The sequence below is a fragment of the Choristoneura fumiferana genome, chromosome 30 (genome assembly GCF_025370935.1).
Source record: "Choristoneura fumiferana chromosome 30, NRCan_CFum_1, whole genome shotgun sequence".
Taxonomy (NCBI): Eukaryota; Metazoa; Arthropoda; class Insecta; order Lepidoptera; family Tortricidae; genus Choristoneura; species Choristoneura fumiferana.
In genome coordinates, this window is record NC_133501.1 from 8,134,234 (window position 1) to 8,160,661 (window position 26,428).

At 40.0% G+C, this 26,428-nt stretch overlaps 2 protein-coding genes and 1 long non-coding RNA gene across 7 annotated transcripts in view; 1 reads left to right on the forward strand and 2 right to left on the reverse strand.

The window, feature by feature from the left end:
• LOC141444740 (igLON family member 5-like) overlaps window positions 1-26,428 on the reverse strand; it is a 253,183-nt gene that overhangs the window by 85,030 nt on the left and 141,725 nt on the right. The window lies entirely within an intron of this gene.
• Window positions 12,134-14,679, reverse strand: LOC141444679 (uncharacterized). The gene is made up of 2 exons (XR_012453200.1): window positions 14,622-14,679; window positions 12,134-13,218 (listed from the first exon to the last, which is right to left on the reverse strand). It is a non-coding gene; the product is annotated as an uncharacterized lncRNA (long non-coding RNA).
• LOC141444586 (uncharacterized) lies at window positions 17,028-24,032 on the forward strand. The gene is made up of 3 exons (XM_074110152.1): window positions 17,028-17,091; window positions 18,626-18,793; window positions 21,736-24,032. The coding sequence occupies exons 1-3, from the start codon at window positions 17,037-17,039 to the stop codon at window positions 22,455-22,457; spliced, it is 945 nt and encodes a 314-aa protein (XP_073966253.1). The 5' UTR covers window positions 17,028-17,036; the 3' UTR covers window positions 22,458-24,032.

Below are 26,428 nucleotides of genomic sequence, written 5' to 3' on the forward strand. Positions count from 1 at the left end.
TGTAATAGAAAAACCCTCAAAGGGTAGCAGAAAGTTGGATATAAAAAAGTTTAGCCACATGTAAATTGTCTTTGGTTTGCACGAAGCAAGAACACTTAGGACAGGAGATGAGAACTCCACATATTCCCATTAAGTAAAGTGTGCCAGTTAATTTAATTGGACGTCTTATCCTCCACGCCACTGGCTGCTTAGCGACAGGATTGGCGTGCACACTGGTTCCCAAAACACACTTTATAATTTTCCCTTTAAACTTTGTTACAACATCGAAACATCTCCAATTTCTAACCTTCATTAACTGCCAGGCACTCGAAACACGGAAGCAAAACAATCTTAACCCAAAACTCTTAATTAAAATTGAAAATACGCCTCAGTCTTGTCACACTTAGAAACGAAAATACTCCTCTGAACTGTCACACTCAATAGCCGTAGAATGTCATTAAAACCCTTTTCAGCCGATTGAAAAATATCAGTTTAACGTTCCTACGTTTTAAATTAAAAGTTTTTTCAAAGTTTGCTGAGTAAAGTTTAATTTAATGAAAAACTAGTGGAACTAGTTAACGAGGCGCTTTTATGCTGGTAAAGAACGAGTTTGTCTATGGGTTGAAGCGTTTTTTGTTGTGATTGTAACTGGATTTAAGTTTGTTTTTCTTTTATAAGGGAACGTCGAGTGATTTATTCTTTCTAATGATTTTGTAAGAAACGACACTTCATGTGCTTAAAATTATACACCACATATTTAAACCATACATTTTTATACTTTCCTGTAGTTTACAGGTGAATAACATTTTTCTGTACCTAAATTTTTTTTTTTAAATTTTAGTTCCAGGCGTTTAGGAGATAAATCCCATTCTGACTTCCTGAATATTTTTTTAGGTTTAAAAATTGCTAGCTTCATTTTGTGGTTTCACCCGTATTAAAAATACCCTCACAAGAAAAAAAACAAGAAATATTTACTTATGTAAAGTTTTTCTTGCAAATAACTGTAACATTCCTGAAGCACAACGTACGTTCGGACAACGCCATCTATTAATAGCAGGCCAAGTTAATACATCATCTGGAAAGCCAAGGTGCTTCAACGTTCTTGGACAGCGCCCTTTATTTTAGTATCCTTAGGGGCTGTTTAGAATGCCACCCCCACAGAACTGTAGCCTTTACCGGTAGCTTTCGTTACCTTGCAACCAAGTGCTGGAACAATATACCTCCACCGATCAGACGTTTAACATCAAAATAGTACATTGTGTCTTAAGGGCGGTAAATAAGGAATTACGAACGAGAGTCTATTAGAAGCCCGAAGTCGAAGACTAGGGCTTTAATGAGTCGATGTTCGTAATTCTAGTACCGCCCGTGCGACATACAATATTTTTCATCACACTTGGGAGTAAAATTTTTATATTTCTAAAAGAAAAAATATAATTGTTCCAAATATTGGTCGCCCTACCTTGGCATGTGCCTGAGCCGCGTGTGCATGTGGTCCTGCTGCTGCACCATGCGCAGCACCATCAGTACGGACATTTACTCATTGACCGTCCTTGGCTTCATGACAAGAAAATTTGTACGCGCAATGACTCATTTACCGACCACGGGTTTCATGACAAGCACATTAAGGTCGAGGGTTTTATTTGGGGGGTTGCAACCAAGGTAGCCTGCAAGTTACGACACTGTTTACGAGCAAGTGTGATGAAAAATACTTTTATAAAACACATCTCTTGCAGAAGCAAAGCAGTTGCTCGGTATTTGACTATAATTGTAATTTTAAAATGTAGGGTAGGGTTAAGGAACTGAAGGGTTTTTTTTACCCATTAAAAACCCACCGGTATTCCTCGCCAGCCAAGTAAATTTTCACGCATGTATATGTTTATAGATATTTTATAATTTTTATTTATATAGATACTTTTTTATATACATCATATATATTGTTTTTCTTGCCCCGCAATAATTACGCGTTCGGTTACGTGGGTGCACACTCACCGGGGTTCAGCTGAAAACCAGCGCTGCAGCTCTGGTTACAGGGCTACGGCACATGCTGAGCTGAGTCCTTTTGGCATCACACTACAGCACAATGTCTCTATTTTTTCTCTCTTCTTCTATTTATGTTGCAGGTGGTAGGACCTTGTGCAAGGTCCGCCCGGATTGCTACCACCATCTTGCTCGCTAATCCTGCCGTGAAACAGCAGTGCTTGCACTGTTGTGTTTCGGCGTGGAGAGTAAGACAGCCGGTGATATTACTGGCACTTGAGGTATCCCATCTTAGGCCTCTAGGTTGGCAATCTGCAATACCCCTGGTGTTGCAGATGTTTATGGGCGGTGGTGATCTCTTACCATCAGGAGACCCACTTGCTCGTTTGCCATCCAGTCGAATAAAAAAAAAATGTTTTTACTGTGTCTTTGTTGTGATTGTGATGTAGTGTGTTTTTTATGTCAATAAATGTTGTGAGATTGAGTTTGAGTTTGTATGCGGATGCCAGGGGAGAACAGTGGCCATCCTATTGATAATATGATGAATTCAAAATATAACAGCGTAGAATCGATGTAGAAAAATATAAATCGCTTTTACTATCCAATTTCGGGATAGCTATCAAATACGAAACTACTTCGCGGTACTCATTATTTTATGCCTTTTTTATTGTGCTGGGTGCAGTTCGGTGAGAAACTAGGATATACGTAATAAAGATAGTTCTATTTCTATCATAATATACATTAACTAGAACACCACATTAACTTGAAAATCTATAAAATAAATGGTGAAGTCGGGGATCAAAGTGGGGCTGTCAGTTCATGATGCGTATGCCCATACTATAATGTATTATACTACTAGCTTTTGCCCGCGGCTCCGCCCGCGTGGTGTTCGGTTATCGCGCGCTGTTCCCTCTGGAACTGTGCATTTTTCCGGGATAAAAAGTAGCCTATGTCACACTCGGGCCCATAAACTATCTCTATGCCAAAAATCACGTCGATCCGTTACGGCGTGAAACACAGACAAACATACACACAAACACACACACTAGTGCTAGACACGTAGGTACCGTGGTAGAAAAATAATATTCTTTTTCTCAAAAATGACCGTAAAAGTTGACATTATTCTTTACATATCAGAAGGTGAAGTGCATAGTTTATGGTCAGCGAAAAATTAAAAAGTTAAAAAGATTGCAGGCGCGCTAGCTCGACAATAATGAATTAGCGCGCCTGCAATCAGTCACTTTTTTTTTTAAAGTTAAAAAGGCCATGGACATTTTGGCACAAGTCGTATACAGCCATGTCTAATGGCCGGTATCAGATATTTTGTTGGAACTCCGGACTTTTTCTATTGGGTCTGAAACAGCTAGTGGTGTTTTCAATGGAAAAATACACCTGCAGTTTATTTTTAATGAAAAAAGGCGGGAAAGCATAAGAATAATATTGGAATAAAATTAAATGTATATATTTTGAGAAAAAGTTTATTCTATTTCAGAATTATTCACCATTTTTGAGAAAAGCTTTATATTAGCTCGGCTGGAATAGCAATTGCTGGCTTCGTATTAGTTAAACGGACTCGCAAGCTCGTCCGCTTAATACTCATACTCAGCCAGCAATTGCCTACTTCCAGGCCACGACAATAATCTACTATTATACTTCATTTAATTTAGAATTGGAGGCCACAGCAACATTGTATTGCGGCTCGTGAACTGTAATCTCTTTACAATTTGTACTAGAATAACAATTGACGACACGCAAATAAAGTTTCGGGAAAATAAGAATATATCAAATGAATTTTCTAGTAAACGAAACATTCGGGCAAATGAAATTATGGCATATAACTTTCGGGGAAACAATAGATAACCGTGTTCGTGATAATCTAATACCTTTAAACGAGCAATTACATATATAATTTCATCAAAATCGGTTCCGTGGTTTCGACGTGAAAGCGTAACAGACAGACAGACAGAGTTACTCTCGCATTTATAATATTATAGTTGTAGGGGTTATATATATTTCAGGGATCTCGGAAACGGCTCCAACGATTTCGATGAAATTTGGTATGTGGGGGTTTTCGGGGATGACAAATCGATCTAGCTTAGTCTTGTCTCTGGGAAAACGGTTATTATCGAGTTTTAGCCCGAGCAAAGCTCCGCCCAGGTACTATGAAAAAAGTGAGTGATACTGTGTGTATTTTGCCGTGAGTTTAAAGCGAGCTCGAGTTCTAGTAGTACTCGGCAACTTGTTAGGAAGAGGGTAGATCGGTTACGTCCGAGTTATTTTTCTGACTGACAGTTGTACCAGCACACCCGCAATTCTCTAGTCGTGTCGTGATCATGGCGCATGCGCCTGCGCCGAAATATCGAGCTTCTCTAAAATCAAGGCACGCGGAACGTAACCCGAATTTAAATCATAAAAATAAAGTTTTTTTTTATTCGAATGGATGGCAAACGAGCAAGTGGGTCTCCTGATGGTAAGAGGTCACCACCGCCCATAAACATCTGCAACACCAGGGGTATTGCAGATGCGTTGCCAACCTAGAGGCCTAAGATGGGATACCTCAAGTGCCAGTAATTTCACCGGCTGTCTTACTCTCCACGCCGAAACACAACAGTGCAAGCACTGCTGCTTCACGGCAGGATTAGCGAGCAAGATGGTGGTAGCAATCCGGGCGGACTGCACAAGGTCCTACCACCTGCAAACATAATAAAAAAAAAAATATATCAAACTAATTATTAGGTGAAAGCAGCCGGAATTGCGCCGCAAGTTTGTACAGGTTTCCTAATGGTTCCTTGGCCGTAAAACTCATGGTGGGTTAATTTTAAATGTAAGTAATTTACCAGAATCGTTATTTTCTAGTTATTTCCGGACTAAATAGAGTTTTTACGAAACTATTTAACCCCACTCTTGCATTATCTATAGCGACTGTTCGCGTTACTTCATTTCTTTAAGTTTACACGCCATTGGTTGCGCTTGCGCTGTTATTTTAATAAATTTACAACCGTGAACATTAAAACTAAAAGCTATATTTTTACACAATACAGTTAGCTTTTCCTGCGACGTTGGCCGTCCGTTTGTGCGTTTCTAGTTCAAAAGTTCAAATCGTGATTTAGTATATCGTTCATCCAACAGTACACCGATACAATTGCTTTGTGACGGGTAGATACATAAGATAGTATATTGTTCAACAAGGGACTAAAACAAACCATAATGATACGAGATGTTTAGCCACCCGAGCAGTGAGGGTGGCTATAGTTCGAGTGGCATTTAGTCTCGCGTTAAACACTCAACTCTTCACTTTGAGTGCGAGAAAAAAAACAATGTTTTGTTCAAAATTACAATATGACTTTTTAAAAACGTACGCTCGACTAATGGACTTAAAGTTCGTATCGTACCGTCCCTCTCGTTCTCGTATTAAATAGTATAAGTGTCAGAGGGACCGCACGACACGAACTTCGAGTTTCGAGTTTCGTAGTAGCCCTGCAGGCCATCTGTTCAAAATTCTAATAGCAAAAAAAAATGTTGCGTGGTTTTTTTTTCTTTTGTTGTTTATAAATAGCTTGCATATTTAGCCAACAGTTTTAAAATTGAAAACTATTTTAAAACTAATTGGACCATGCATAATATAAAATGAATTAATCCTTAATACAATTTAATAGATTCATATTCGTAATCATTAATTGTGTTTCACGAAATTAGGTTGTGTTTTTTTTTAATATTTTTGCACAGTTGTCATTTTGTGGTCATTTTGATGTCTTAAAATCCTCCATTCACAAACTTACACCGTGTTGTCTTTTTAGGGCTTTTTTAAACGTAATAAAAATATATACGTAATATAAATTATTCTACTGGATGAGCGATATATAAAAAAACTATTTCAATAGGAATTTCCCAAAACTACGTTATGGTTTTTATTTGAAACAAAAAGTGCCCAATTTCATGCCTCTGGACATTTTGGAATTTTATAAGCTTAAGTATATCCCGAGACCTCGGGAATATCGTTATAAAGAACTTATTTTTGAGTTATTCTTGAGTTACAGCTATATTATAATAATAATGAAAAACTGAATATCATGGGACTCTTGACACCAATTAACCAAGTCCTTTAATCCCAAAGAAAACAAAGCTTGTGTTACAGTTACTAGGCAATTACAGATGAACATACTTATATAGATAAACATATACTTATCTAGACATATTAAACGGCCAAGACCCAAGAACAAATTGTATATATAGTTAATTTATTTTTAGGATAGTTTAGTGTAACTTCAATTGTACCTTTTTAATTTAAAATAAATAGATACATACATACTTAAAAAAAAGCACAAACATTCGTATTATTCATACAAGTATGCCCCGGCCGGGGACCGACCCCGGGACCTCAAGTTTCGTAGTCAGGTTCTCTAACCACTTGGCCATCCGGTCGTCAAAGACCAAGAAGAAGAGAAGAAGGTTTTAGCAGGAAAGAGTATCTTAGAAAACTCACGCACACATTTTTGTGAGTAATTTATTATTGTTACCTATCCTAGCTATTATAGTCTGTCAAAAAAGAGAAGAAATTAAAAAGTGGCAACACTGTACTGTCATCCCTTTCAAGCCCTGTCAAACCAAAAAGGGAGGACACTACAGTGTTGCCACTTTTTAATTTCTTCTCTTTTTTGACAGACTATATGTGATTTTATGGGATAAAAACTACATGTCCTTCCCAGGCTACGGAGAATATTTATTCGTAGTTCCCAGGTATGTCTTTCCAGCCGACAACTCTGCAACAAACATACCTACATCACTAATTATATTATTACAGGTTGAAAGAATACTATAAATAGAGACGGCATATCATTTAAGTTTCAGACATTACTTAGCGCTCAGTACAAAATGGAATTATTAAAATTGTTACTGCTATTCGGTGAGTAAAATATACTGTATTTACAATGCGCTTTTTCTGAGCCATTCATCATCATCATCATCGGCCTATCTTAGTCCACTGCTGGACATAGGCCTCTCCAGTTGTACGCCACTGAGCACGATCCTCGGCCAGTCTCATCCAGTTCTTACCAGCTAACCTGCGAAGATCATCGCTCCACCTAGTCTGAGGGCGTCCTACGCCACGCTTGCCGATTCGCGGTCTCCACTCAAGAACTCGTTTGCCCCAGCGGTTATCAGTTCTTCGACTGATATGGCCGGCCCACACTTTAGTTTGCTTATCCGGTGAGCTATGTCGATGACTTTAGTTCTGTGTCGGATCTCCTCGTTTCGAATTCGATCCTTCAGAGAAACTCCGAGCATAGCCCTTTCCATAGCTCGCTGAGCGACTTTAAATTTGAGGACCATCAGAGCCATTATTTCAATGAACTAAAATAATTTCCTTGCTCACCGCGACCTTACGATAGCTAAGCTTATGCAAAATATGCGTGTTCATGCAGTTCCTCCACCTCCACACTGTAAGAACACACACAAATCACACAAACCCATCTTATCACCACCACCACACTACACTGACGCGTTTCGAACCCAAACAGAGCTCATCTTCAGAGTGACACAACCGTACACCATGCTACCAGTTGTTAGACCAGTTGTTGTTGTTTGTGTTGTGTAGAGTGGTGGTGGTGATAGATGGGTTTGTGTGATTTGTGTGTGTTCTTACAGTGTGGAGGTGGAGGAACTGCATGAACACGCATATTTTGCATAAGCTTAGCTTATCGTAAGGTCCGGGTGAGCAAGGAAATTATTTTAGTTCATTGATATGGACCTCCGCAAAGTAACGCCTGATTCAATAAACCATTATTTCAAGCTTATATTTAAATGTAACTTTCGTTGTAAGTTTGTTGTGTTTAAAAAATTTGCAAACTATTTTTCGATTACTGCCTGGTATTCGATTGAGGTGAAATTTGGCGTACTTATTAACCTCCTGGATCCCCCCCCCCCTCCTCACTTGAGGTCATAATAGTATTTTATGCAACTGTATCGTAATAGGGGTCCTTAAAACACGAGTGTGGGTTTATGAAACTCGGCGTAGGGTCACATGAGTGTTTTAAGGCCTAATTACGTACAGTTGCATACAATATTAGTAGTTAGTTTAATATCAGCTCTGAAGAAGATACCATTACAGAAATAAATTACTTTCTGACACATGAAAATTCTGAACGATAGGTATATCATGGCATATGAAATTCGGCCAAATCATAGAGAACAATAAATAATAAATTGAATTTTTTTTACAAAGCATCTATTCCTGAGTACTTCGCCGTTGTTACATTTGCTGAAGATTATTAGGTATATGACATACATACCTAAATAAAATTGTCTTAGAAAAAAAATCTATAATGAACTTTTCAGTTTTTTTTTATATACCTACTTACCTAGAGATCAATTCAAAATTCAAAATTCAAAGATTTATTCAGTAAATGGGCCGCAATGGGCACTTTTACACGTCATTTTTTTTAAACTACCAGCGCTTTCGGAAAGACCATCATTGCCAAGAAGAATGCGCCGCAAGAAACTTGCAGAAAGTCATTTTTTCATAAAAAATATAATTACAAATAAAATACTAAAAACTATATTATACAATTAAAGAAAAAAAAATACAAAAAATAATAAAAGAAATACAGGGATGTATGGGGTCCCTTAGTTAAAATACTAAACACTAACTATATCTACGTTCAGTGGAAGTGTAGAATGCTTCCACCGTCATAAATTTTAAAATAATAATACAATAATTTAGTTTCTGAAATATACATTTCAGGTCAAGTAACCATTAAGCTTTTGGATTTCGAAGGCAAGTTCACGTCTGCCGCCCCAAAGTTAGCTCACACGAACTCATGTCATGCTCTGAAAGCAGAGCGGTACCGAGGGCATGGTATCGCTCCAATTTTTCCACCAGTATTACAACCACTAAAATTTTAGAAAGAAAGAAAAGAAAAAAGAAAGAAAGAAAACATTTATTCGTGACATTAAAAAGACAGCAACAATAATAAAAATAAAAAAAAAAAATTGTTACGTATGCATGTCACGAAATGGTCCCGAATCAGCATTCTGCCGGTCTTGCGAACGGCGCTGGTCTTCCTTTGGGACCATCTGGTCATTAAACAATATTTTACAATTGTACTTAATGTATTTTTTTATAACTATAGCTGTGACCTCACACTGCGTACATTTTGCTTAAGATAGGGGCTCTGCTAGTCCAGTGACATTAATATATACTACAGTAGGTACCGACAGAACTTTCGGTGCGCGAATGCGCCACGCACTTTGTTGTCACTCCACTGTCCGAAAGAGGGTAATTTTTAGTTTTCTTTTCTAACAAAAGCTTATTTTCCAGCTGCCGTTACCTTGGTGGTAGCATCACCGCAGTACCACCAATTTGACTACCAACAACCGCAGAAGCCGGCGGAGCAGAGCCCCGGAATCATGTCAATGGTGGTCATGCCCCTTAGCTTGATAGGCAAACTAATGGGCTAACAAGCGCATCGCATAAGGCTGTCTACTGGAGCGGAGCGGAGGTAGCGGAGGCAGCGGAGCGGAGGCAGCGGAGCGGAGGCAGCGGAGCGGAGGAAGTGAAGCGGAGGTAGCGGAGCGGAGTTGCAGACTGTTTCTGTCCATTGACGTGGAGCTACAGTGCTTTCATTTAGCATGGTGCGGGTGACACTTGATGCACCGCTTCGTTTTACACAAAAAAAGTTGCTGCGGTCTAAGTAGTTGAACATAAAGAACTATGTTATACGAAATAAATGTAACCTATCAAATTTAATAATCAATTAATTAAATTCAAAGCACAATTAAGTGAAGAAACGTAATATGCATGTATCGTAACACCAGAGACTCGTTTAGTGATGGGACCTGATGGATCTTGAGTTATATCGGTACTTATTAATTGGTAAGTAACGAAGATTCTTGCTAACTCCGTTTAGCCTTACTTAAGTGGCAAATAATATTCTCATCAAAATTAGCGTAATAATCGGATTAATAATGACATTAATTACGATTAACATTTTTAATTATTAGTTTTGTCAACTCAAGTTTCGACACTTTCACTCTATTCTGATTGACAGCTGTCACCCGCACCATGCTAGAATGAAAAGCCTGGTGGTGCGGAGCGAGAAAGTAATGCGGAGCGTATTTGCGAAGCCGAGCTAGATAGCGATGCGGAGCGGAGTTCTGGATTGCTTTTCCATTCACGGAGATCCTCGTCCCGCTCCCCCGCTCCGCTTCTTCGCTCCTCGGCCTCGCTCTGCTTCCCAGTTTTGTATGAATTTTGAAGCTAGTTATTATTGAAGAGGAACGAAGATTTTATGCGTGTATTGGTGGATTTTTATCTCGCTTACCTTTCCGGCTGCCTATAGTGGCCTAAAAATATATAATAATAAATTTGAAAAACATATTATTGAATACATTTGATAAAACCGAAAGTATGTACAAACCTAGCTTTAGTATTGACTTAATAAAATGTGATAAATTTTTCAAAATTGGCCAACTTTTATGAGATTGACCCTCTAAAGTGTAATCCAATATTTATAAAAACATTAAATTTGATTAGCAGCGCTGTCTATAAATAAAATAAGTATTAAATTTAACTCACATGTTTTATTTAAAACTTATAGCCGATACTCGGCTTTCTGCCGACTGAACTGACACGACGAAATGACGAAAATATGTTGCGTTATAAAATTATGTCAAACGACACTCTGCCAAATGAAATATCTACGAAAAGAAATTAGGCAAAATGACAAATCTCCGTTGGAACGCATCGTAAAAGAAGTTTGAGATCGATTAGTATTGATAGACACCTCTGAGCGTGAAAGTTATTCCCCGACCACTAAACTAAAACTAGTGCATTTTAAATTCTAACAAACTTTACAAAGGAACAGTTTGACATTTCCGGCAGCGGCAGAACTTTGTGAAATCTTTGAATTTATTATAAAAAGAATCAGTGCGCAGTTTACGACAATATTTAGGCGGAAAAGCAAGTTTTCTTCTGCCAATAAAATAAAAGCGTATCGGATCTAAGTACATTACAATGCATAATTATCTTTGTTCATAATACAAGGTGCTAATTAAATAACTGAAAATCGAAAAGTATTATGTTCAGAATCTGGAGTAGCATCGATTACATTTACTTTAAAGCAGGTTAAGTCTTTTTTTTATCCTTTTTTCCTGTAAAATAGTGGTATATAAGTGTAGTGAAATAGTTTCGTGCTAAGACACATAAAAATAATAGATACCTACCTACCTATAAACAATATAGTTATAGTATTATGTGTAGGTAAACATGAGTAGTATAGTATATATACAGTCGCCATCTCCATTCCGGCGAATTTATAAATAATATTTTTAAATTTAGTATCATAATAATAATAATAATATAACAGCATAGAATCTGTCTGGTTTCTCTAGACTAGACACAAACATTAGACAATATTAAGTTAACTTTCGTACTGAAATTATTTGCCTCAGCATTCGGTGGTGAAAGGTTGAAAAAGAAGAAGAAGGGGTAATTAATCTAAAATAGACGTCGACAACCCTAAGCATCCGCGCCTGAGTAGGCAGTTAAGTCTCCTAAAGGGTCGGAGTGGACCTACTCCTCTCTTCTCATGACTCATACTTAGAGACAGTTTTGATTAATATCATGACTAATATATTTCTTAGGGATTAATAGGGATATATATTATAATTTGGGTATCGCAGTTTAGTGACAATCCAAATTTAAGTGACTGAAAATATAGCTCTCGTTTTTTTTTTTTACTTCGAGAATGATCTGTTGGCTGCAAGCGTCGCAAACACATTATAAATCATTCTGTGCCGTGTGTGCGTTGTGAGGACTATTGTCCCTTGGACGATACGTTTACCAGTGCCCTAGGACCCCTGTGTACGCTATATTTAGCCCGACGACAGCACCTGCAGGGCTACTACGAAACTCGAAGTTCGTGTAGTGCGGCCCCTCTGACACTTAAACTATTTAATACGAGAGCGAGAGGGACGGTACGATACGAACTTCGAGTTTCGTAGTAGCCCTGCTGGACCTTTTGCTAAGCCCTTGGAACCCGATGCGGTGGATTGACAGTAGCGTTAGTCATTTGGAGCCGTGGGAATATCGTACACTGACACAAACACTAAATGCGATTCCAATTTTTTTTTTTGCTTTTAATTAGGTACTGCTAGTTGGGGTAAATTAAAAAAACACCACTAATCAAAAAACAATTTAATTTGCCAATCATTTCCTGAATACAAAATAAAATACTAAAATGTCAAATTTCAAACAGCTAGGTACACATTCCGAATAATTAGACTTTAGAATTTTCGTAAAAAAATAATATTTACATTGCTGCTTTATACCACGAATTTCGAATTACCCCATGGGGCAAAACCAGCCGGACTTAAAGCAGACATCCAACTAACTATCCAACCGCGTGTGAAAGAGATGAACGCTAGCATGCTATAGATCATTACACGAGAGTTACGACGATTCTCAAGCATAAATAGACATGTCCAGTCAAGTCATAAATATATGCACGTTTTCAACACGTCAAAAATACCTTTACACCTATATGCCACTAACACATATGACTGTATAGATATTTATGCCCCTTGACTGTTCCTGTATTTTTGAATTTGCTTCACTTAGAAAAAGTCGTGAGGACTCAATTACAATGGCCCCAACAGTACAGTTTACAACTTATGCGGACTATGCATTAGTCAGACTAAACAATACCTAAAGTCTAGTCCAATCTATTCGCCGTAACTCCTCTAAGGACAGCCACAAAGTACGTCACACTATGTCATTGTCGATTGGTGACACACGATCAAAATAATTGAGATTTTCGCTTTAATGACAGCGACAGCACCCCTTGTTTTTAGGTTATTGTGTAATACACTAGAAAGCACAATCGTTTTCACTATTTCTTTAGAAGAAGAAAGAGATGGTGAATCTGATTTTAAAACCGTGCATTAGGTAGTACGGCCTCAGGTCTGACGTAATTTATGGCCCCTATGAAACGATCTATGGGGCAAGTCTATCTAAAAGAAGCATGGGGGGGACAGGGGCAAGGCTCCGGGCACGGGGGGGCGGGCACGGGCACGGCGGCGGACAGGGGCACGGGTTGCACGGCGTCAGGACCATAGAGGGGCCTGAGCAGGGTGGTTGGAGGGGGCACATCTGGATCGAGGGGGGGGCGATGCAGGCTTGCCCCGCGGGGCCCAGGCAGATTGTGGGCTGGTTGCCCCCGCCGCAGCAGCGCCAGGAAGGCGCAGCGGCCGCCAGGCCAAGCAGGGCTGGAAAATACAGCAAATAAATATCATGGGACAATAAGGGTATCTAAGGGGGGGGGAGGGGCTTTTTAAGGGTAAACAGTTAGTTTTATTTACAATTTTATTCTTAATAATATCCTTATATAGTTTTGATTAGTAAAATAATTGTTTAATACAATACAATACAATATAAATACTCTTTATTGTCCACCAGAAATAGTAAGCGATACAGAAAACAGATACACAGAGAGAAAAGTACAAGGTGAGCAATAGGGGGGTTTAATATCCGGGACGACCGGATGATTAAGTGGTTAGAGAACCTGACTACGAAGCTTGAGTTCGAATCCCGGCCGGGGCAGATATTTGTGTGAATAACACGAATGTTTGTTCTCGGGTCTTGGATGTTTAAAATGTTGAAAATACAAACTGAAATATAGATGCACAGAAAAACCAGAAAAATAAGACCATCACTGGGAATCGAACCCAGGTCCTCGGTATTCCGTACCGCGTGCTATACCGCTACACCACTGATGATCAAGCTGATCTCTTACATAGAACAGCTATCTAGAGCTAGCTAGCTAGAGCAGATGGTGTACCGGTATAGCACGCGGTACGGAATACCGAGGACCTGGGTTCGATTCCCAGTGATGGTCTTATTTTTCTGGTTTTTCTGTGCATCTATATTTCAGTTTGTATTTTCAATTTAGGTTTTACGGGATGACCGTAAAAGTAAAAATTTGGAATTGAAATAAAAAATACAAAAAGATACCAAAAAAGCAATCTTTGTTTAATATGTATTTAAGTATGTATTTATCTATATAAGTTTGTTTATCCGTTGCCTAGTATCCATAGTACAAGATTTGCTTAGTTTGGGACTAGGTCAATTGGTGTCAAGTGTCCCATGATATTATTATTAATATTGATTTAAAATTTGGCACACATCTTTATTTTTTTACAGTTATCACACAGTTAGAAAGTGGAAGTTAACAGATATTGTATTGTATTGTAAAACTCTTTATTGTACATAAAAACACATGAAAATAAGATAGGTAAGATGATAAGATATCAGATACTTAGTATGCATACCGTGGAAGCCGTGGTGGCCTAGTGGTTTGACCTATCGCCTCTCAAGCAGAGGGTCGTGAGTTCGAACCCCGGCTCGCACCACTGAGTTTTTCGGAATTCATGTGCGGAATTACATTTGAAATTTACCACGAGCTTTGCGGTGAAGGAAAACATCGTGAGGAAACCTGCACAAACCTGCGAAGCGATTCAATGGTGCGTGCGAAGTTCCCAATCCGCAATGGGCCGCGTGGGAACTACGGCCCAAGCCCTCTTGTTCTGAGAGGAGGCCTGTGCCCAGCAGTGGGACGTATATAGGCTGGGATGATGATGATGATGAGTATGCATACAAGTATGTTACTTACCGAAAAGCAATACAATGTACCGTCCCACCATAGCTGTTCTGTGTAAGAGTCATCCCGCACTAGACATTTTATATACTCGCTGATACCAAAAAAATAATTGCCACGCGACGTGAAGTGTAAAAAAAACAGATTTATAAAAATAATATCATTTTTTGTTTTTAAAAGTTAAATTGTTATTGATATAGTTAATCAACGATTTCAAAGGTCGTAATAAAGTTTATTTATGATTTAAACTAGAGAATTTAATTTTAGTTTTAAATGTTACGGTAGGTACTAATTATCCATCCCAGCCTATATACGTCCTACTGCTGGGCAGAGGCCTCCTCTCAGAACAAGAGGGCTTGGGCCATAGTTCCCACGCGGGCCCAGTGCGGATTGGGAACTTCACACGCACCATTGAATTGCTTCGCAGGTTTGTGCAGGTTTCCTCACGATGTTTTCCTTCACCGCAAAGCTCGTGGTAAGTTTCAAATGTAACTCCGCACATGAATTTCGAAAAACTCAGAGGTGCGAGCCGGGGTTTGAACCCACGACCCTCTGCTTGAGAGGCGATAGGTCAAACCACTAGGCCACCACGGCTTTTTAGGTACTAATTATAATATAAGTTAAATTAGTATTACAAAAATAAATTTGGAATGGTGAGATCAAATAAATATCTTCCGGTGTTTTTTTTTTTATTCGACTGGATGATAAGAGATCACCACCGCCCATAAACATCTGCAACACCAGGGGTATTGCAGATGCGTTGCCAACCTAGAGGCCTAAGATGGGATACCTCAAGTGCCAGTAATTTCACCGGCTGTCTTACGCTCCACGCCGAAACACAACAGTGCAAGCTTCACGGCAGGATTAGCGAGCAAGATGGTGGTAGCAATCCGGGCGGACCTTGCACAAGGTCCTACCACCTGCAAATAAGTACGGTGTAAGCATTATTTAAAAACAGAAGTCATGTTTGATCATAATTCAACAGAAGAAAAAGTTTTGTAAAACGGCGACCCATGATAATAATGAAATCTTTTTCATAACATTTATTTATATAACCACAAGTCTCATAAACTATTTCAAACGTGAATAATGCAGGAAAATAAGTGGCACAGTTCATTGCGAATTGAAGGAATGCTGGTGCCAATGTCTCGTGTGATATAGGTGCTTATCCCTCCTTGTTGAACACTCTTCTATACTCTATTGACCACTGATTAAAGGTCTGTTTATACCTACAGACATTGAGCGTGCCAGACACGTGCCATGGCAGACAAAGTAATATTAATTATATTAAGGGGCTGTTTCACCATCCATTGATTAGCGCTAACCGACGGTTAAATGTGGTGCCGTCTCCGTCTATTCCAACAAAACAAATAGAGACGGCATCACACCTAACCGCCAGTTAACACTAATCAATGGATGGTGAAACAGCCCCTAAGTGTCTATCGGCGTCTGCGCGGCCGTGTAACCATAGATACGTTAATAGACATTGTATAGAATAATATTATTTTGTCTGCCACGGCACGTGTCTGGCACGCTCAATGTCTGAAGGTACCAGGGATGGGGGATGGGGGACCTTAACAGTTGATACCATTTTCGTAGAACTAGGCCAGTTGCACCAGCAACGCTGCTGCCCGTTGCTGGCCTGCTTATTTTTGGTGCAAGTGGCCTGGTTCTGCGATCACCAACACAGCGTGGTGATTACGGGCAAAACCTTTTTCATCACACTTGCTCGTAAACAGTGTCATAACATGCAGGCTACCTTGGTTGCAACCCCCCAAATAAAACCCTCGACCTTAATGTGCTTGTCATGAAACCCAAGATCGGTAAATGAGTCATTGCGCGTACTGAAGCTGCTGAGCCGTGCCCGTGCGCGCGCTGCTGCAGGCCCACATGCACACGCACGTTGCGGCGCATGCTGCGGGAGGGGAGGGGGGGCGGCGCTGCCAAGAGCGCAGCCTAAGGTATCGCCAGTTTTGGAACAATTATTTTTTTTCTTTTAGAAATATAAAAATTTACTCGCAAATGTGATGAAAAACATTGTATGTCGCACGGGCGGTACTAGAATTACGAACATCGACTCATTAGAGCCCTCAGTCTTATACTAAACTTGAGTCTATAGGTCTAACCACTAAGCCGCCTCGTCTTTTTTCACATTACTTAGACTTAGACATACAATTAAAATACTGACTGTCTAGTTGTTATTTAAATACTAATTAAAACTTTAACGAATGTTTTACAACGTGTGATTAAATAAATAACATTACGTCTACAAGTAACCTTGGTAGAAATTAATCACGCCGAAAGAAAACTAAAATGGTTCTTTTATGCTCAGTCTGTCATAAAATATACAATTTTTATTTGAATCCAAAGATAATCGATGAAAATATAACATCAATATACGGTTGTATATAAAATGGGGTAACTTTTGATATGTCGTCAGTATCGGGCGTAGATATGGGGAAAATATCGGCTTTGGGTGTTTTAGGTAAATATCAAACATCATTTTATATGTGTACTTATTTAAACTTCTCATACAGGATGGTTTTTAATTGGTGATCAGGAGTTGAGAATTATTAGTAACTAGCTGGTGCCCGCGGCCTCGCCCCCGGTGTAGTTTTTTTTTTGATTTTCTAATTTATCTTTTATAAGACCTTCTGACACTTCCATTCCTTTTTTTTCTGACCTTCTGACGAGCTTTGCGGTAAAGGAAAACATCGTGAGGAAACCTACACAAATCTGCGAAGCAATTCAATGATGCGTGTGTAGTTCCCAATCCGCACTGGGCCCGCGTGGGAACTATGGCCCAAGCCCTCTTGTTCTGAGAGGAGGCCTGTGCCCAGCAGTGGGACGTATATAGGCTGGGATGGAAGACCTTCTGACAATAGCAAACACAACAAAAAAAGAATTAGCGAATTCGGTCCAGCCGTTCACGCGTGATGCCGTGACCAAGGGAAATGGGGATTCATTTTCATATTAAGATCAGCTAAAATTTAATCCAACAGGCGAGGTCTTAGGGTGAAGCCAGACGAGCTTATTTTTTTAAATCGCGAGCCGCGTACTTTCGGTCGCGTAATTTTTGCTGCATTCGGCTTTATACAAATGACCAGTTTGTGTCAAAAATTCGCACGTCTGGCTTCACCCTAAAGTAATTATCTCATTGTGTATTAATGAGGGCTATCGTTTTTTGTCTCACTAGATGGCGCACTGTTGCGTGAGGTTTTTAAGTATGGCTTTCAAAGGCTGTTATTACGGGCGTGAAAACAAAGTTTAGATTAAAATCATATTTAATACACCTTAAAACCGTACCATAAAAATATCGAGCATGCCACAGTTTTGCATAGTCCCCGTTATGTTCGGAAAAAAGGGAGGACAAAGGTTTCCGAAAGACAAAACTGTCTCAAAACACAGACATTCATTGCCCCGGAACGCATATTTGCCATAATTAATTTCAGATATTGCAAAATATTCACAAAGTTATTCTAATTATAAATAAAACCGCGTAGCTCACCCAAAAACTATGAGATTTGACATTTCGGAGACCTCTCGCTACACTAGCGCCTCTAGCGGCGAATTCATACGCGATAGCCCTCATTGTATTAAAATCAATAACTACCAAAAACATGCTCATTAATTAAACTAAGTAGATAGCTACTGAGAATGCCCCGTAATTCGTAGATTCGTCAATATTCACGACTTAGATTTTTTTATTCAACTGGATGGCAAACGAGCAAGTGGGTCTCCTGATGGTAAGAGATCACCACCGCCCATAGACACCTGCAACACCAGGGGTAATGCAGATGCGTTGCCAACTTAGACGCCTAAGATGAGATATCTCAAGTGCCAGTAATTTCACCGGCTGTCTTAATCTCCACGCCGAAACACAACAGTGCAAGCACTGCTGCCTTAGCGATTAGCGAGTAAGATGGTTGTAGCAATTCGGGCGGACCTTGCACAAGGTCCTACCACCTGCAAATGATTGTGGACATTACCACAGACTAATAAAAAAACCTTTTTTGCAGCTTTGGTGGCGTCCACGCTCGCGTACCCAGCACCAGCCCCGCAGGGTTGTCTGCCGTCATGCCTGCCACCGTGCCTCAGCCCGTGCCCGCCGCCCTGCGATCCTTGCCCCCCGCCCAGCGATCCCTGCCCGCCCCCTGAGCCACCCCTATACTGCGGACCTTGCCCTAGTAAGTATTGTTGTGGGGTCACCGTGGCTCAGTTGGTGCTCGCCTGAGCCCTGCAAACCCTGCCCGCCCCCTGAGCCACCCCTGTACTGCGGACCTTGCCCCAGTAAGTATTGTTGTAGGGTCACCGTGGCTCAGTTGGTGCTCGCCTGAGCCCTGCAATCCCTGCCCGCCCCCTGAGCCACCCCTATACTGCGGACCTTGCCCCAGTAAGTATTGTTGTAGAGTCACCGTGGCTCAGTTGGTGCTCGCCTAAACCCTGCGATCCCTGCCCGCCCCCTGAGCTACTACTATACTAAGATCATGCCCCAGTAAATATAATATTGTTGGGTCATCGTGCCTTATTTTGTGCTCATTTTAGCCCTGCGACCCCACCGCCCCCTGAGCCTGCCGGTAAGTATAATGTTGTAGGGTCACTATGCCTCAGTTCGTGTTCGCCCGAGCTTTGCAAGTCCTGCCCGCCACCACTTTACTGTGGGCCATGGGCAAATATATTGTCGTGGGTTCATTTTGGCTCAGAGTTATGAGACCCCTTGCTACCAACGAAGTTATTACCCCTGAATTATGGACGTTGCCCCAGTAAGTAGGTACTTAGTTGTTGGCCATCGTGCCTCAGCTAGTAAGTATTTTGCCCTAGGGTCAACATGTCTCAGTTCGTGCGCACTTGAGCGCATGCCATTAAGAATTTTCAACTGCTGTTGACAAATGTTTTATTGAGGTCGATTTTCAAAATCTGAAATTGAAATCTTAGTAAATAAAATCAAGTATATCCATATATTTCTCTTCTTTATAATTTGGAAATTAAAAAAATTCAAGGGACAAACGAAAATTAGACGCACGTCAAGCCCAGATATCCATTCACCTCAACCCTTTTGCCCTTTTCAGATGGGGATTTATGTAAAATATTAAATTTTCCGTGACATTTTGCACCGTTCGCTTTGTAATTGTTTACACCATAGGTCTTCAAAGTTCTGGTTTTTTAAGAGATTGCATCGATGTGTCGGCGGCCGATCGTAAAATCCGCCAGATCACGAAATTCCTAGGCATATCGTGAAATGGCGCCATTTGATGATAAGCCTAAAAGTTGGCCAGGCATATCACGATGTGCCTGAGAAACTACGGCAGATCGATTAGAGCAAGGCATTCGTCGATATTCCTAGCTCTATACCGGGCATATCGTGAATGCCAGAACCGATATGGCGGCGTTTCATGATATGCCTATGAATTTCATGATCTGCCGAAAAGTCACTAGGCAAATCGTTAAACGGTGAGTTTTGAACGATATGGCGGATGTCCCTTAGTCAAGTCATGAAATGGCGCCATTTCACGATATGCCTAGGAATTTCGTGATCTGGCGGACTTTACGATCGGCCGCCGACAGATGCATTGATTGTTGTACGTAAAAGTGCGACTGAATGCAACTGTGGGGCAGTTTACAAGCTTAAATTACACCGGTACCTACTAGTTTAGTAATTACGATGGTATTTAAAGTTACTTTGAATTGAGTAGCTTCTTGGTTGAAAAAAAAGTCAAATCACGAGTCAGACTCGCGCACGAAGGGTTCCGTAACATTATCAATACAACATTAGATATTAGCAAAAAAACCACGTTTGTTATATGGGAGCCCCCCCTCAAATATATATTGTTTTAGTTTAATTATCTATTTTTAAAGTGAATATTCTATGACTATTTCAAGCGTCTACCTGTTGCCGTTATTAATATCGAGCAAAAAACGGCCAAAAATCACGTTTGCTGTATGGAAATTGGAACCCCTTTAAATATTTATCTCATTCTATTTGTTGTTATAGCGGCCACAATTATACATAATCTGTGATTACTTCAACTGTCTACCTACCACGGTTCATGAGATGTAGTAGCCTGGTGACAGACAGACGGACGGACGGACGCACAGCGAAGTCTTAGTAAGGTTTCCGTTTTTACCCTTTGCGTACGGAACCCTAAAAAATTATTTTAATTACTGACGGATCAGTTAGGTTAGATTATCAGAAAATGATGGACACGTGCAAGGAAACCTGCACAAATGCGAAGTGATTCAATGGTGTTTAAAAGTTCTCAATTCACACCGGAACTGCGTGGGAACTACGGCCCAAGCCCTCCTACTCTGAGAGTAGGCCTGTGCCCAGCAGTGGGTATTACAGGCTGAGATGATGTTGATTAGGTTTTATAGAAGCCGTGTTCACTTTGTGGGTTAACCTATAGCCTGTCAAGTGCAGGCTGAAAATCAGCGCCGTGAAGCATAGTCCTCACCGCACATGCTGAGCCTAAACCTTTGGCCTAATAGCTGAGCATGTACTTTTTCCTTAATATGTGTTTTTTTATGAGCAATAAATGTTTTTAGGGTTCCGTACCTCGAAAGGAAAAAACGGAACCCTCATCACTTTGTTGTCCGTCCGTCCGTCCGTCTGTCAAGACGCTTTTTCTCAGGAACGCGTGGAGGTATCAAGCTGAAATACTCAGGTCTACTGTCCCTTGGAGCTGTGGAAAAAATCAAACTTCTAAGCCAATGCAATCAAAAGATACAGCCGTTTATGCCGCAAATTTCCGCAAATTTTCGAAACTCGCAAGGGAATCAAAACCTACAGGGTACTTCCCGTGAACTCAGAATCTTGAAATTTGGTACGAAGCAACATCTTTTAGCACAGATAAAGGAAAAATTGCGAAAACCGTAAATTTTTAGTTACATCATATAATAACAATATCTTTAATAATTTTAATGTTACTACCTACAGGTTTGTACGGAACCCTCAGTGCGCGAGTCCGACTCGAACTTGGCCGGTTTTTTTTTTTTCTTCAAACGATTTTCGGGTTTCCCGATACTGAACAGTAGTACAGCTCGAGCCCCCTTATTCTGGGTGCGTGCTCAGCAATAGGAATTATAAAGGCTGAAGATGATGATGATGACTGAAAAACCAACTTTTTTCCAGCTCAATGTGGAGATGGCCTGGCCAGAGCGAACGTGCCGTGCAACCCAGTTGGAAGCCAGCTCACAGCGGCAGGGTTCCGCTCCGTCCGCGTCCCAGGAGGCACTTTCTACATCAAAGCTTCCCCTGACGTGATCATCCAACCACCCCCCATCCTAGTACGACCACCGGCGTTAGCCTCCATCCGACCACCCGCAATAATCATCCAACCACCCCAACAACCCCCAGTGAACCCACCATCTATACTCGTGCGACCACCGCCGCTACCCCCTATCACCCCACCACCAATTACCGTGAGACCGCCTCAACAGCCACCAATATGCCCACCTCCCATCATCGTGCGACCACCCAGACAAGGTCCGATCCAACCTGGTGCCATTAGCGTCTGTCCCCCACAGTTACCCCCCATTTGCCCACCGCCAATTATTATCAAGCCGCCGCAACAGCCAAACCTCCGTCCGCCGCAGATCTCTATACCAAACTGCGTATTGTCTGGAAGGCCCAACCCGTGTAACCCCTGCAATCCGTGCAACCCGTGTGACCCATGCAACCCCTGCCCGCCACCTTGCAACCCCTGCGACCCTTGCAACCCCTGCCCGCCCCCATGCGACCCCTGCAACCCGTGCAACCCGTGCAACCCCTGTGACCCCTGCAACCCCTGCAATCCATGTGACCCCTGCCCCCCACCTAACCCATGTGATCCCTGCTTCAACCCATGCCAGTAATTCAAAACAGAATGTATTCACGTAAAGTCAAATTATGAACAATCAATGAAGTAACGTTCAAAAATCTAATTTAATTCTTGCTCGATATTATTTCTATTAATCATCATCAGCATGAGCTGGAAGATGTGTACTGGTTGAACAAAGGCCTCCTACAATGATGGATAACTTCCTTCTTGCATCATCGGTCCACCTAGTGCGGTCTTCTGAAGCTGCGTCTTAAAATTCGAAGTGGCCACTCGAGGACCTTCCTGTTCCAATGGTGATCTGTTCTTTGAGTGATGTGGCTTGTTCATTGCCACTTCAACTTAATTATAGATACAAAGATCTCTTCGAAGCTAAAGAAGATCAACTGTTAATATCTTCTAGAGCCAATGAGGACCATAAGACCAAAGCTTTTAAGATAAGTTGGTGGTTACAAGAGACGTAGGCGTTCACTATCACATATTATTCCTGCAGCCACCTTTATATTCCACGCAATTCTCTTAGCTCTTTTCATCGAGCACTTTGTCTTTGCTAGCCACACATCTACTCGTTCTGGAGACGTATGCTGGTAAAAAACAAACACTGGGGATGATGAGAAGCTTGACGAGTGATATAACGAGTTATGCAGACTTACGTCTTTGCCTCCTTTCCTCGTCACTTCTCATGTCACTTGTCGAGTGTAAGGCTTAAGTTGAGAACAGTCTCATGGTTTCTACCAATCACGAGGCACTGTCTATTTGCCGAAAGATTTTGAAGATTTTGAGCAAAACTAAGATTTTAAATCGTTGCTTTAATATTTCCTCTAGCCACATGACGATGTCGTTTCATAATTGAGTTAATGAATACATCAGATCTCTTAGGGTCCGATTTTAGCAATGTTCACGGTTCTGATTTTATTATAAGTTGCCCGTTAAGTATTCGATTGTAAGGTACAAAAAGTTGACACTTAGTGATCATCAACTCATGTTCGCAGCCACACTAGCTTAATATTTTCCTCAGGAAAACATGCTAAAACGTGTCGTGCTTTTCAAACTCATTCAAAAACATAATATAATTGATTGCAATACGGTAGCAGATGCAGATATACTCATTCTATATCTTTGCTATTGTACCAAGATTTGGGGGAGGGAGTAGTTATCAAGACAGATTTGCCATTGATGCTTCTCATAAAACAACGATTTTTTGGGGGGAGACTGTAACGGATAATACTCCCCTTGGAAAGCTTGGATATAAGATTGAGCTGATAAAGATGGTCGTCAGAAAAAGCAAGGGGGGAGGAGTGTTTTCTGCAGACTATTTCGAGATTGGAGCTGTTTGCCGCATTGAGATTGAAACTCGTCAGTTGCAGAACTACAGATTGTTTTGTAGAAATAGCAGTCTATGATGACCTTTGTACTGCATTGTAATTATCATATTTTGTCATTTGATATGTGCATGTCATCTGCATGTGTTGATGTAACGAGTAATTAAAAGTGTCAATTTATAAAACGTAGACTGTGCTGTGATGTATGCTTGCAAATGTAGCCTTTATTTATAGTATGTTTTATTTGTATTGCATGTATATGTATTATATTAATAAAGATATATATTTTATCCGGCTGTTTAATTTGTGTACTTTTTTCGTACAAAAACTGACCCGTTATTGACCCCTGTCACAGATTACTACAGTACAGATGAGGCCAAAGGTGTATCTCAATGGTTCAGTACCAGCCTATTCGACCTAGCCTTAAAGAGCCCTAGTTTTTATCTATCGGGAGCGAATTCCATTCCTTAGCAGTTCGCATCATAAGATAAAGCGAACTGATGCGTCTGTATGTATGTATGTAAACTCTTTATTGTAGAAAATAAGTAATAAACACAATTGGCCATCATTGAGACATATGTACAAAGGCGAACTTATCCCTTGATCTCTACCAGTCAACCTTTGAGTGGATGAGAGGAGCATTCAGTTAGGGACAGACAAAAGGTGAGTTTAAAAGTTAAAATAGCTAGTGAAAGCTACAATACAGTGCTTTAAATAATAAAATACACAAATCTATAATAGAGACCTAACATAGAAATAAAATACTACATACAAATATATGCATACATATACAATATGAATAATACATAACAATACAATAAACAAAAAAAGGATGTTTTCAAAAATTTATGGAGAAGGTGTGAGCCAGGAGCCACACTTACTACTTAAGAAACTAGGCTTTAATTTAATGAATGGTGTTCTCTTTGCGGAGTCCATGGATAACAATTAACTAAAATAATGCTTGCTACAATGATTGCTAGGTATTATATTGGTTACGGGTGAGCAAAGTTATTTTAGTTCATTGAATCTAAGTTTGTTTTATTGAAACGTCGTTTTGAGCCCAAACTAAGTACTTAAATTCAAAGATCTTTAAGATCCCTAGGCAACCAGCCCTTAAGTAATGGACTTATTGGATAATTTATTGAATCAGCTGTTACTCTGCGGAGGTCCATATCAATGTACTATAAATACTGCTCGCGGGTGAGGAAATTGTTTCAGTTCATGGACATATTAGGTCCATTTTCATTGGGTCCATTTCTACTTTACTACTCACAAAAGTACCTACATAAACCAGTTTTTTTTCTACACCAATAACAACAATGAGTTTTTTTGCCTTGCCTATTCGTCTGAAGTTTGAAGTATAATTGAAAGAATGATTTGGAAAGAAAATATATTCAGTTGGTCGCATTTTATTATTGTTTATTCTTATATCTATTATAAGGAACTAACATAGTATGTAAGCCAATCTTGTCACTAACAACCTGTTTTCTGAATTAAATGATTTTAATTTATTTTGTACAATAAAATTAAATAAACTAAAACTATAATAAATCTAAAAATGCACCCTGCGGCATGGTACCAAATATGATTTTGTACGTTTCGGCGTCGAGACCCTTGGTCCGTGGGGCCCTGGCGCTCTGAGTCTCTTCAAAGATCTATCAAAGAGACTCAGAGATACCACAGGAGACCGAAGAGCTGGCAGTTTCCTCGCTCAACGCATCAGTCTTGCGATCCAGCGGGGAAATGCTGCCAGCATCTTTGGTACCATGCCGCAGGGTCCATTTTTAGATTTATTATAGTTTTAGTTTATTTAATTTTATTGTACCTAATATACCTTTTTTATAGTTGGACCTGTATTGTTCTGGAAATAAAATTTATTTTTATTTTTAATTTATTTTATTTACATAAAGTTTTACTCTTGTTTTGTGCTACTGGAACTATCTAATGACAGTTTTATCACTGCACCACTGATAAAAAATTAAATAATGCTGATTGGTGGTCGACATATGCATGCATTACAGATAAAATTAGCATTGGTGTGGCAGAACTAGATTAAACTATGACGTCATGAAATAAAAGAGTTTATGTAATTAAACTTAAAAAGTAGTGAATTATATGAAAAATATCAAAATGAATTTTACAATTGAATTTTCTATACTTGCAAAAAAAGAAAAAAGCATTGGTATTTTTATTTACTTAGACAATTCCGATTGCAAACTCGTACTTGATGTGAAACGATATCGGATTGGGTACGCATTTAGATTAATCATATTTGAATAATAACCTAACCAACAAGTTCGTAATTAGTTAATTTGTAATTTGGCAGTTCGATATGGATTATTCAGGTTAAAGACATTTTTTTTTCACAAAAGAACAATGTTCACTTACAGAGATAACAATACATAAGCTGTGCAGTGCAGCGTACGTTAAACCTTAAAGTTACATATTTGTTAGTAAAACATAATACTTATTGTTAATAATTACATGTTCATCATCCCAACCTATATGTGTCTCACTGCTGGGCACAGGCCTCCTCTCAGAACAAGAGGGCTTGGGCCATAGTTCCCACGCGGGCCCAGTGCGGATTGGGAACTTCACACGCACCATTGAATTGCTTTGCAGGTTTGTGCAGGTTTCCTCACGATCTTTTCCTTCACCGCATAGCTCGTTCGTGGGTTCAAACCCC